At 38.8% G+C, this 13,911-nt stretch overlaps 1 protein-coding gene across 1 annotated transcript in view; it reads right to left on the bottom strand.

Moving 5' to 3' along the window:
* dcc (DCC netrin 1 receptor) overlaps positions 1-13,911 on the bottom strand; it is a 239,664-nt gene that overhangs the window by 7,860 nt on the left and 217,893 nt on the right. Inside the window, exon 27 of the mRNA XM_042509652.1 lies at positions 7,358-7,506. Within this exon, the coding sequence (XP_042365586.1) occupies positions 7,358-7,506 (149 nt within the window). The remainder of the gene's footprint in view (positions 1-7,357; positions 7,507-13,911) is intronic.

Genomic DNA, 13,911 nt, shown 5'->3' with positions numbered 1-13,911 from the left:
GTTCTTATTGACATGTTCATACTATATAAACATATTTTCTCTTGTCTGTTTTTGTGTATTTAGTTGGAAACTTCTCAGTCAACTTCTCAACAGCTGACATACATCTCTAACTGTGGACATTCACATTATAATTATTAAAATCAGGTTCATCAAGGTTTCATTGGCCAAATAACTGTATAAACATACTGGGAATTTGACTCCAGGTTTTGTTTTTCTCAATCTACTTGTGCATGACAGCTACAGGAAAAGCAGGAGAAGTACAGTTGTCCTTTATCTGTGTAACACACAGTGTGAGTTGACCGTTTGACCTTCCTCATTCACTCTGAATGAGGCCAGAAAAGCTCATCTAAAAGCTCCACACTGACTGGTATTTTCCATCTTCCAGGGACAGAAAGGCTTCTGTAAAAATCATAACAGTGTATAAAACTGCAGTGACCTCCTGATCTCATTTATTGACCCGTAACAGCACAGTTAAACTGAGTCAGTAAACGCTTCATCAATGGGATAAAGCGCCAGTCGATGCCCCGCGTCTCTCTGATATCCTGTTATCTGTTTGCCCACTGACCTGGATTCATGCTCCTCTATAATCCACCGGAGATTCATCCCAACACAGAAGAGTGATGAGAGCATGTGAACTCTGATTCACACACACACACACACACACACACACACACTCACAGATGAACCACAAAACCTGTGTTTACATGTCTCAAGGCACATATTCCAAAAGCTTTCCAAAGCTAACCACCACTGAAACGCCAAAATGATACAGCCTGTTCCCATTCCTGAGGCATCAAATATGGCAGCTTGGTCAATGGGCCTCAGCTTGTGATTCCAAAACACAAAGGCATCCTTTAGTCTCTGTGTGAATCGCACGCATTCGGCTAACTCCATAGAAGCCAATTCAAATCACTGACATACTATAAAAAGCTAAATAATTCCAAGTGGGATAGAATTGAGAGGACGAGGACAAACACAGGACTTCAACCCAGGAGACTGGTGTTTGTGTCCTGTGTGGAATGTTGAATTTTCAATTTTTTTTTTAACTACGTTATATGGTTATGTCATATGTGATATATGCAATGTTAGGTTAACCTAAACTTCAATCTTTTATTCAAACCTAAAAAAAAAAAAAGAGTTTTGGTGCCAAACACTAAAGTTGCTTTTTTGGGGGAAGGTGACGAATCCTGTGTTTCCTTCGAGCAGGGTAATGTAATGCACCCAATGAGTGATAATTAACAAGCTGTCCCTGAGGATCCAAAACTGATGCCATAGTGGTACCTGGAGCATCATATTCTGAAGCAAGCTGCTGTATTTGACGAGTTGGGAGTGAGTATTCTAGAATGATAAAGTACTACAGAGTGCTCAGGCAGAAAGTTGGACCAAGACATGGTCTTATTCTAAAGTACAGGTCAACAGGCTTTCCGCTGCAATGAGCAAATTTAGTTGTAAAAGTTGTTACTGGGGAAACCTATTGAATGAAAACTGCTCTAAATGTTTTGTAATTGAACTGACAAAGCTAACTTTAGACTGAAGAGTAAAGGAGGTAATATTAAGTATGGTTGGAATAATTGACCTGACTGCCAAATAAAATGCTACTTAATAATTATGTAAGTTGGGAGGATTTTAAATGACAATTCACTAAATGCACACTTGATATCTACAATACATTATGCTAATAAAGCCTAGCTCAGCGACTCTGGATGAGGTTAATCCTATATATACTACTCACTCTTGTATTATTATTAATTTCTTTGTCTTAATTTGAGTTTAGACATGGGACTGGGGGTGTATGAAATGCAACGAAGGTCCCAAGGTTGGAATCAAACCTGGGACATTGCTATTATACAGTATACATATGTGGTATATGCTGTAACCTCTCAGCAACCAAGGTGCTTTCTTAAGCGCATACTTCTAACTCTCTGATGTATACATACAAACATACATTCATACACGCACACGCACAAGCATGCACGTGCGCACACACACACACACACACACACACACACACACACACACACACGTTTAGTTTGTTTAAATGTCTCTCTCTTTCTCTCTTTTCCCATTTCTTTACAGTCAGACTTCTGCTGCTGCTCCAAAACACAATTTTGTTATCTAAAAATATAAATAAATGTTATTTCATTTCTTAATTTATTCCTCTTCCTGCACAGAAATAAAAAGGAACTGATAAGAGCGCAGCTTTGAGTAACGACTGTTTCACCTCATTTGTCATGACTGTGCTCAGGCACAAGGTAGAGGACTCAATGCCGACATACACACACAGAGCAGGTAGGAGAAAATCGCATTTACCTAAATGAGATATGGTGGTGTACGAGCTCACAGCTTGGAAACTAGTCACAGATCCTTAACACAGATAACCACGTTAGTGGAGTGAGGGGTGGAGGCAGGAAGGAAGAGATGAAGGTGAAGATCAGGTGACAGAGTTAGGCAGGAAAGTCTGAGTGCATCTGGTAAACAGGTTGTGAATGACAGGTTGTGAAAGTCCTTATACCCCTCTTTCACCTATATCAGCAGATGTAATGGGTTTTTAAACATGGGTAAACCTGCTAAAAATAGGCTATAGACTGCTTTCCCCTTTCCAGAGCTGTGTACATGGCATATGAGCATGTCTTTTTGTGTGTGTATGTGTGTGATTTTTTAAAATTTTTTGTCCCGTTTAAAATCACAGACAGGCTGGAGAACAGGTAAACAATAGAAAGCAGGAGGGCTGTGAAAACTTTCTAGTTACACTTCTGCTCTTACAGGTTCCATCCATGTCTGTGAAAACATGAATGTTTCACACACATCATCACCCCGACAGCGCAGAAGATCTCCCCAATCAGCACAGTTTCACGGTGGACACCCAAGCTTAGTGTCACCAATTCAGTATCTAACCAAATGTTCCTCTTCTGTTCCTGACTTATCATGTTGATTAATGGCTAGAGAAGTGTTTTTGCAGAACATTATGATGTCTCCGTGAAGTTGGCTTTTTGGGTATGTTCTCACTTCATAATTTTGCCCTGTTATGTGATTTTTTTTCATAGTTAGTGTATGAATTCTTGAGTTTTGGCCCAAAAAAATCATGTTTTGTGAGGTCACATTGACCTCTGACCACCACATTCTAATCAGTTCATTGTTGACCCCAATTTTTGTGCCAAATTTGAGGAAATTCCCTCAAGGAGTTTGTGAGATATTGCATTTATGAGAGTAAGTGAGACAAGATTTTGCAACAACCAAAATCTAATCAGTTTATTTCCAAATAGACAGATGTGCCAAATTTGAAAAAATCCCTTGAGGTATTCTTAAAATATCGCATTTATGAATATGGAAGGGATGGACTGACTACCCAAAAACATAACGCCTGCAGCCACGGCCAGCGCAGAGGCATAAAAAGTTGAATTTTATTGGAATAAAGGTCAGCATGATAGAATCAGCAAACTCTTGTTTATTTTTCCTACAAAAATCATATTCAGCCACCTTTGTTTCACTTCATCTACGCCCCATCTGCAGTGTCTCTATGTAACCACCCCACAGCTTTGAAAACCCCTGGATAGCAGCATCAGAATGCTTTCAAAGTGCCACCTCAGTGAGTTTTTAATAGCTAATGTGTCCGGTGACCTTGCTCATAGTCAGAGACTCTGCTCTCAGACACAGTCAAGCTCAGAGTGGAAGAATGAAGAGTCAGAAGAGGCCGGCAGTGTTTGGGGTTAAAAGTCAGCTGATGCATTTTGTATGTGCGTGAACCTCTGACCTGCTGTTCAGATAGAGACTGAGGCTAGCGGAAAGACACACACACACGCGCGCACACACACACACACACACACACACACACACACACACACACACACACAGACAAAATAGAGGGGCAGGAGTTTAGAGGGAACTCAAAATAAACACAGAGCATAAAAAGGTGTTTTCAATCTGAAGTTTGGTTCAGAAGTTTCCAGACTTAATAAGCAATGGTGTTGTAAAATCTAAGTTTTGTGATATTATTTATTTTTCTTCACTGTCATCAAATCCAAGGAAAATACCAAAACAAATAATGAAAGTATCTGACTAAAAAACACTGTGTGTGCTTCCAAAGCCTGACATACTAAATTCTTGTTCATATTTTATTGCTGACAAATTCCATCAATAAACCCAACCAAAAGGAAAGTACTGTGCGTGTGTATGTACAGCTTTATATGTCTTCTTCCTCTGTGCCATAAGCTCCATTGTTGTCCAAAGACTCATTAACACATCAGTGAGCTACACTGTTGCACTGGCTGACATTTTCTTTCATTTCACACACATATTTTCACATATATCGTCATGCTGCCACAATACTAACTAAGGCATGAAATGGGGGTTAATCCACTGTTCAAAATAATCCCAACAAATGCATTATTTTTTATGATTTTTTGGGGGACAATTGGGTTCTAATTTGATATGTGAAGTAATTTTTAGGTAGTCATCATCCTTATTATTATTATTATTAATATAATGATAATTATGACTATTATTATTATTATAAGTTATGAATGAATGGGAACAAATGACCAAGGGAAAAAGTTAAATCATGCACTTCTAGAGACTGTGTATCATAAGATATATTTCCAAAAACAATGCACATCTCATGTCAGTCCATCATCCTGACTGTGATCTCGGCAGCACCATATACTGCATACGGAAGTGGTTGAAATGAAAGGTATAATTCATTTATATCTATGAAAGGTATAAATTTGATCGATACTTAAGCAAATAAACTTTTTCCCATCCCTTCTATTTTGTCCTATTTGAGTAACATTAGCTAGAAAAGTTATTTTCTGGGCATTTATGAGGCATTTTGAAAATTTGTGTAATATATATAACAACTTAATCTGCATCCCTAGTACAAATTTGTTTATTTAAGGAACAAACTGCGAATAATTTATGATAATATTGAGCAAGGTGTTGTGTCAAAAAAAGCATGGAAAATAGCCCTAAAAGTAAAATAAATTAACTATCTGTGTGTGTGTGTGTGTGTGTGTGTGTGTGTGTGTGTGTGTGTGTGTGTGTGTGTGTGTGTGTGTGATAGGCCAGAGGGCTGATGGGAAAAGACTAGATCAATTAAAGAGATAGAACAGCAGATGAAGAGAAAGACCTGTTGACCTTTACCCCCTCTCGCCCCTGTCCACCGTCTTTCATCTCATTTTCTCCTCTCCTCCTTATCAGTTTTATTGCTCCTCTCATGACTTTCTTTGTCTCTGTGTCATTCATCTTATGTATCTCTCCTCTGTCCCTCTTTCTTTCCTCTCTTTTACTCTCCCATTTACCTCTCTTCTTTTCTCTTTCCTCCCTCCTTCTCCGCCTTTGCGGCCTTTTCTGAAGCATCCCTCTCATCCAGGCTGCCCTCTCCTCCCGTCCTCTTTCACATCCTTCTCTCTCCTTGTCTCATCTCTATCCCCTACATCCCTCTTCTTGCTGAAGCATCCCTCCCTCTCTTGTTTCTCTGGCAACACCTCTTGCTCCTCTATCATTTTCCTTTCTTCCTCACCTCACCTCTCATTTTATGTCCTTTCCTCTTCTCTCCTTCGCCCCTTGTTTCCGCTTCTTTCCCTTTTCTCCCACCCCTCTCTTCCCCTCTCTCCTCTCCTCTTGTTTCTTTTCCTTTTCTCTCCTCTCTCACACGTTCCTCCTCTTGTTGCCGTGGCGACGCCTCCTCCTGTCCTATTGTCATTGAGTCACATATGAATATTTAATTTAAGTCCCAACGTCCAGCGTCCCTCCACATCATCTTCTGTCATTTATCTTTCTGCTTGTCGTCCTGTGGCTCCCCCTCCTTCCTCTCCTCTCCCTCCCTCTTTTGCTTCTCTCCTCCTCTCTTCCCTCCCTCCTTTGCTTCTCTCCTCATCTTATTTTCTTTTTTACATTTTGTCTGCATCAATACTTCATTGCCTCTCCTATGTTTTTTTGTCCTACATTTTTCTCCCGTTAACTTATCTTAACCTGTCCTCCCTCTTGTCTCTTCCTCCTCTCCTCCTTCATGTCCTCCCTCTTTTGCTTTCCTCCTCTAAACCTTTTTTTTTTTTAGATTTTCCAGTCCGCATCACTCCTTTCTCACTCTCTCCTATGCTTTCTCCTATATTTTTCTTCCTTCTGCTTATTTTGAACTTTCCTCATCTCCTCCCTCAGCTCCTCCTTCCTCCCTCCTTGGCTTCTCTCCTCTTTTCCTTTCGTTTATCTCAAACTTTCTTTCCTCTTATCTCTTCCTCCTTGCCTCCCTCATCTCCTCCCTACAATGCTTTACTCCTCTCAGTCTTATTTCCTTTTTTTAGATTTCCAGTGTTTCTCAGTCTCTCCTTTGTTTTCTCTCCAATGTTTTTCTTTCTCCTGCCTAACATTTTTCTCTCCCCCATTTCTATTCTTCCTTCTCCTCTTCTTACCTCCCTCTCCTCCACCTCCTTCCCTGCTAATTTTTCTTAACCTTTCCACCTCTTCCTTTTCTTCTTTTTCTTGTCACTTCCTCCTCCTTACCCTCACTTTTCTTCCTTCCAATCTTTTCCTTCCTTACCCATCCTCTCATCATCCTTGTCCTTTTCCCATTATTTCCTCTTTTCCCTTCCTTCCTTTCCTCCCCTTCCCTCTTCTCTCTTTCACCTTCCCTCCTCCTTTTCTTTCCACTCTCTTCTCTCCTCCTCAGTCTGAGTCACTAATGAATTGGGTTTTATTCTGGAGCTGAAAGGCCAGCAGCACACTAAAAGGAAGGAAACAAGTGTAGTGACAAAGCAGAGCAGGTGTGTGGGGACGGGGGTGGCTTTATGTGAGTATATCTTCCTTCCCCCCACCTCTGTGTTCTCTCTCCCTCAGACTGACTCTTCCACTCGCCACCTGCTTTTTCTTCTGTTTTTTTCTTCTGGTTTCATATTTTCGGAGCCTGTTTCCCTTCTTTACTGGATCTTTACTGACAGTTTCCCTATGATTCCTGTTACTACATCTGACACCTGCTTCCCTACAGAGCTGTAAACTACAGAGTCCAACTTCATCAGCTGTGTCCTTCATTTCAGTTTACAATATAGAGACTGATAAATGGGCCAGGTTGAGATTTCGACACAGAAAAAGCCAAACAATCTTGCCAAACAATACATGATGAAGTTCTCCAAATCAATTTGATGCTACTACAGATGCATCAAAAGTACAATATATTGTTGATTTTTTGTAAGTAGAATCAGAATCACTCAAAAGCTGTGATCCTACATATAATCTTAAATTTTATTAGCTAGATATAGCATCTGGAATATTTAGATTTACTTTGGTTTCATCAAGTTTGTCTTTACCTATGAGCTAAAACTAAATCCACAGCACTTCAAAGAACATTATTCTCTCAGTGCAGACTTACGTTGGCAGCTGAATCCTCTGCAGGTTTTGTTCCTCCCTCCTCCGGTAAGTCTGGCGCTGTAGGGACTGAGACGGGCAGCAGAGGCGAGCGAGCCTTACCGGCCTGACCCAGAGAGGCTGTCTTCACCTGGGGCTTCGGAAGGCTCGCACCTGGATGAAAAAAGAAAGAGTCCTGGTTTCTAACATTATTCAGACAGTTTGGACCAGAAAATAATCTGGTGCTTGACATTTTGCTTTAATTTGACATTTACTGTTAAATGGCTCTAATTTTATGGAAGTTCTTTTAAAACAGAATTCTGGGTAAACAAACACACACACACACACACAAAAAAGATTTTAAAGACTGGACATGTAAGGATAATCAATCATTTTAGAGACAAAATGTGTGAGCCTAATCTATAATTTTAGAGACAGAAAATTAGGGTGTAATGAATGATTTAGTGACTTGAGACGGAACATGTGAGTGTTATTTTAAAAACAGTACATATGAGGGAAATCCAGTATTTCAGAGACAGAACATGTGTCGGCAATCAATGACTTTTTTGAGAGAACGTGTGAGTGTAACTGATGATTACAGAGTCAGAACGTGTGAATGTATGATTGAGTGTATGAGTGCAATTGATGATTTTCGAGACACAAGGTGAGAGAGTAGTTGATTATTTTAGAGGCAGAACATGTGATCATGTTCAATGAATTTAGAGACCGATCATCTGAGCCTTTGCGATGATTTTAGAGAGCGACTGTGTGAGTGTAATCCATGACTTTTTAAACAGAGAGTATGAGTGTAATCAATGGTTTTAGAGACAAAAATGTGTGAGCCTAATGTATGAATTTACAGTGTAACTTTACATGAGTGTAACTGATTCTGTTAGAGACGGAACATGTGAACCTAACAGATGATTTTAAAGGTTGGAGCGTCTGAGTGTAACCGATGATTATAGAGACAGAACGGTGATCATACTCAAGGATTTTACAGACAAAATGTATAAATGATGATTTTAGAAACATACCGTAAGAGTGCAGTTGATTATTTTAGTGGTAGAACATGTGATCGTATTCAATGATTTTAGAGACAGACTGTGTGAACTTAACTGTTAATTACAGACCATATGAGTGTAATCAACAATTTTACAGACAAAAGTTGAGCAAATTCAATGATTTGAGACAAAACTTGTGACAGTAATTGAGTATTTTAGAGAAAGAACATAAGAGTGTAATCAATTTTAGAGACAGACCGTGCAAGTGATTTTGAGGATTTTAGAGACAGACCGTGTGAACTTGTTGTTAGTTACAGACCTTGTGAGTGTAATCAATAACTTTAGAGACAAAACATGAGTGAAATGATGATTTCAGAGACATAATGAGTATTTTAGAGACAGAATATGAGAGTGTAATTAATTTTAGAGACATAATGTGTGAGTTCAATTAATAATTTTAGAGACAGAACACAAGAACATAATCCATGATTTTGGAGAAAAACAATATGTTGCCTATTGATAAGTTTTCCTTTGTTGATTATCTTTACTTGAAGTTGAGAGCTTTTGATTTCAACATGCAAATTGTTACAATTGCGTGTCACATCCATCCATCCATTCTTTTCCAACCCACATTGTTCATTTAGCATCCAGTCATCTATTCTATTATCTAGTAAACCGCCTGTCAAAATGTCTATAATTCCAATCCTTCTCTCACTAAATAACTAGAAAGAAAATGAAAACAATGGAGAAAATGCCCAGAAAACCACACGGAAATAAACTGACCAGACACAGAAAAGAACAAACATTCAAGCAACAGAACAGACAAATGAATGAACAGGAAAACAAATCAATAGATACATTCAACTGCTTTCTCTCCGAATAACAAATTCGATTCAGGAAGTCAAATTCAAGGATGCCTCTTTAGAAAGCCAGACAGAAACTAAAAGAGAGAACACGGAAGAGGAAAAATAGGAGACAAAAGATGGATGTCTAGTTGTTGTTTTTTCTCTGTCTGATTCCCTGTTCGGTCTTGTGATGCCTGAACACATCCTCAGGCTTCTGCTACCCACAATCCCCTCCCTCTTTTCTTGCACTGCACTCCATCACTTCCTGATCAATAAATATCCATTCTCCTCCCTGCAAAACAAAACACCTGGAACAGCCTTGGTAGCAGCGGATTACACCAGAGAGCCTGAAACAGTAGGATTTAAACTGCTTTTTACATCTAAAGTCTTCCCAGCACAGAAGAATGACTTTCAGACTGTCAAAGAAAGGACAATTTCACCCACACTACAATATCTATTGTCCATAAACCCACAACAAGAGAATCACTAAATACAACAAGTCCCTTAAACATGACAACAAAACATGTTGTTGGTCATCACTTTTGGAAAACACATGATCTGCCACCTCTTTTACTTCAGATTTAGATAATTATAGTAACAAAAAGTACTCAGTGAAGGGTAAAGAAAGATGGTGGTGATAGTGACCAGACACCAGTTTTGACTCTTGGTAGAAAACAGGAAACATCGAGTGTTCTGAGGTGTCAAAATGAGACTGTTCATTGACCCATTTATCCAGGACGAAAAAGTCTACAAGAGGTTTTGAGGCATTTAAACATCATTAATCATAATTTGCATGGCCACCATGTCTTTGTCTGGTAGGTAATTTAAGTTGTGTTTCCATCAGGCAGGTCGGTTCAGTTCAGTTTGGTAAGCATTTTTCATTGTGAAAAGTTGTGGACGGTACCTTTTAAACTGTTCCTTACCATCCCTATTTTTGTCACCCTAGCACAAAGACATGGTACTAAAATGTGAAGTTAGAAACACTGCAGTCTGTTGATTGGTCTGTAGGGAATCAACACTTCTCAGGGCTGAGCTGTGGCTGCATTAACCTCTGTTCATACTGTGACAAGTTTTTCATACTTTGGTAAATTATAACTATAAAATTAAAGGATGCTTCTAGCAGCAGCTGGAGACTGAGAAAAATAATAATTTCATTCACTGGGCCAACTGCCAGCAACTTTCAAGGTGGAACATTTACTCAAAATGTTACTCAGTGCATGAGCTGAACGTGAATTAATCAACACATCTTAAATTTCAACATTGAAACTTTGACCATTTCATTTGTTTCTGTTATCTCACTTGGAGCACAATACTTTCAGTGTTGAGTGAATCTTCAAGCGTTTAAAAAAATATATTATGTGAAGTGCATATATTCTAATCTTCACTTGAAGAAAAACAAACAAACAAACAAAAAACAAAAACCTGCCGGATTGTTGTTCCTTTGTGCTCCGGCAGCACTAAGCTAAGCTTTTAATTAAAATCCCATTGAGACTCTCACTGTGGCCTGCTCTTTTTTGTTCTGAAAATATCACTGTGTGGACCCATTCTGTGGATGATAAACAGGGTACAGACTTCACTCTGAATTACTGGTAAACAAGGAAATACAGCGAGTGCTGCTGGACGGAGCAGCAAGTGACAACAACACCGCCCACAGGTAAGAGGTGGAAACACTTAACAGATCTAGGATCTAGGTGCATATTCATAGGTGTTACTTTTGGTTTCAAAGGTACTATACTGAAAGCATTAGATGGAAATGCAGCTTTAGTGATTTAGTGACAAGCTGATGCTATCATTGCACTCATAATCTTACCTGCATGCAGAAGTCTAATTTTGAAGATGTAAAATGAATCAAAATTACCCCTAATTTTGTTTTCACGTTTGTATGCATCTTAGAATTGTCCTGTTTGCAGCTGTGTGGCTCTGGTCAAAATAACCAACCACTGACCAGGAATTGCATGCAACAATGTAAGCCTGCAACCTCTGAATCACCACAAACATATTCCATTTTTTTCACTCATTCAAATAGATTTGATGTCATTCTGACTGAATGCTGGTTCCCTGTTTGGAGAAACAATGGATCAACTGGGGCTTCATTGCAGGGGAATATGAGTTTGGCTGTCATCTTCCTATGCTAGAACCAGAAAGATGGCTACAGAAAAATTGTGACAAGGGTGTATGAGATGGATGCAGCTGTTGGGTAAATCAACTTCCAGAAAAGAAACTACTTCACTGACATTTGGGCCACTTTGAAAATGTTAAGTGCTCCTTTCAACCAGTACCCCATAAAGGTTAAGTCCCTCACTACTGATTAGTTAGGACAAAACAAATAACCTCCCATCCAAAACAGAAAACAGCTAGCATGAACACAATGCCAGTCCTTACTTGACTCTCTAAAACAATTTCTGGGTTCCTAAAAAAGTCCCTGTAGCTCAAAAGGACCAACTTCTGTTTTCCCCTATTCTGTCCAGTTGAAAATTTGTCTTGATTCCAACATTGATTCCTTAACAGTTTAAATCAAGAGTCTTTCCCTTTAAAGGCCAACGAAGGAAAGGGCTAAATTAGATTTATTTTTTTTATTTTTTAACAAACAACCACTGTGCAGAAAAGGCCTGTTTCATGGTCTCCTGTGGAGAAAAAAAAGATTTATTTCCAACTGTTCAACCATTTTTTGCTTTGTTGCAAACAGGATGAAGAAAAAACACCTCAGGATTCCAGCTGAGAACAATAAAGACAAACTCTGAAACCTTTATTATAGCAGTTCTCACCCTGCAAAGAAAAAGTCCTCATCTGCTGTGCCTGACCTGTTTACTTCATATACTTTATACTCACATGTGTATAATTTACACTGATTACTGGTTTCACGATAATAATATGGTTTCAAACCTCAAATTGTATGGTATTTGAGTTCTTGAACTTGTCTGCTTCATTTTTTTGCTTTCTTTGTTTTCATTTCAAGAAAAGACAACTTGCAGAAACTAAAAATATTAAACTGTTTAGTGTACAGGACAGTCAACCTATCAGCAGTCAAACAAAAATGTGTATGAGCTGTGGATGTATGGAACTCATTCTTCTATGTTTTTACTATTTTAAGTTCTATTCTTTATTAAAATACACAGACTACAGAGACTCTGACAGTATTTTATTCTTATTTTCTACATTTTGGGCATTGTATGGGCCAGTGTGAAGTGGTAGAGTGGGATCTCGGGCTGCAGAAGGTATAGAGTAATGGATTTTCCTCTCCAGTTTATTGTGTAGTGTGAGATCATAGAGAGGTCAGTCATGATTTTGAATGTTTCTTGTAGCAACGTGGAAGGTTTTTGTAAGTGTAGCAATAAATCATCTGCATAAAAGCTAATTTTATGTTCTGAATTATCATCCTAGATTTCTTTGATTTCACTGTTTTGTCATATTGCCACTGTGAGTGCTTCAATAAACATTGAAAATGAAAATGGAGAGAGTGGACATCCTTGCCTGGTGGTGAAGCGTGAAGCTCAGGGACACAATCCCATTGGTGATTATTGTGGCCCTAAGTGACATGTTATCTCCACAAATGTTGTACACCTAGAAATTGTGCGACCACTTTTGTGCTTATTTAATTTAATTTGTGAAACTGTAATTTTCTGTGATTTAAAGATCCTAATATTATTGTGAAAATGTACATGACAACCATTTACTTTTCATAAACAAGGTGAAGGAAAATACTTCCGCCTACACGCCAGATGTGACCTGAATGACAAACTGAGCACTCCGAGTCTTCATTGCTGTTGCATTCTATCTGTATTTTACATAAGCTCTTTGTTGTTACTGTGGTAACAATAACACCAATTTGACATAGTGGCCAAACTGTGGAATTAGAACTTTTGAATCCATCATGTGACGCCACGGTGCCCCAAAAGACTTTTCCATGGACTTACATAGTGAAAGGGATTTCTGGATATATTTTATTTAGTATCACAACCCTTAATGACTCATTTCACTATCATAATTTGATCCACTGGGTCTAATAACAATTCAAAAGTCTAGAAGAGCTGCACAATCAAATGATTTAATCCCCATTCAAGTTTGCCAACTGCTAAACTGAGTCAGCTGCTTGGCTGGCGGAAGTCTCCAGTGTGCTTGCTCTATAGGCCCCTCGACACACAAGACCCTGGTATAATTCTATTAGCGGGAAGTCAGACTTTTTGGGTTCATGCACCACTGAGCAACTTCCAAGTGGATAATTGGGGCCACATCTCCAACACCGAATCCAGTTCGCTTTATACATCTAAGTTTTGGACGAGTACCTTGAGATAGCAGGTCACCTTCCAGTTTGATGGGAGGATTATATCTTTTAAAACCGCAGCATCAGCATATGTTTGCTTTTTCTTTTTGTTAAAAGAAAAGCAAACATATAATATTTGCATATCCCCATATACTCACATACTTACACATACACACATGTACATTCAGGAATTTAGGATTAGAGTTAGGATTAAATGCAGTATTCCGCAGAATACTGCATTCTCAATATACTGTTCAAATACTGCGGGGCGTCCGATGGCTGAGTGGATAGAGCAGGCACCCCTTGAATGAAGGCAGTGTCCCTGCCGCAGTGGCCTTTAGTTATGAGTTATATATGNAGAAAAGCAAACATATAATATTTGCATATCCCCATATACTCACATACTTACACATACACACATGTACATTCAGGAATTTAGGATTAGAGTTAGGATTAAATGCAGTATTCCGCA

Source organism: Plectropomus leopardus, chromosome 20 (genome assembly GCF_008729295.1).
Source record: "Plectropomus leopardus isolate mb chromosome 20, YSFRI_Pleo_2.0, whole genome shotgun sequence".
NCBI classification, from domain to species: Eukaryota; Metazoa; Chordata; class Actinopteri; order Perciformes; family Serranidae; genus Plectropomus; species Plectropomus leopardus.
This window is presented reverse-complemented; position numbering and strand designations above follow the sequence as displayed.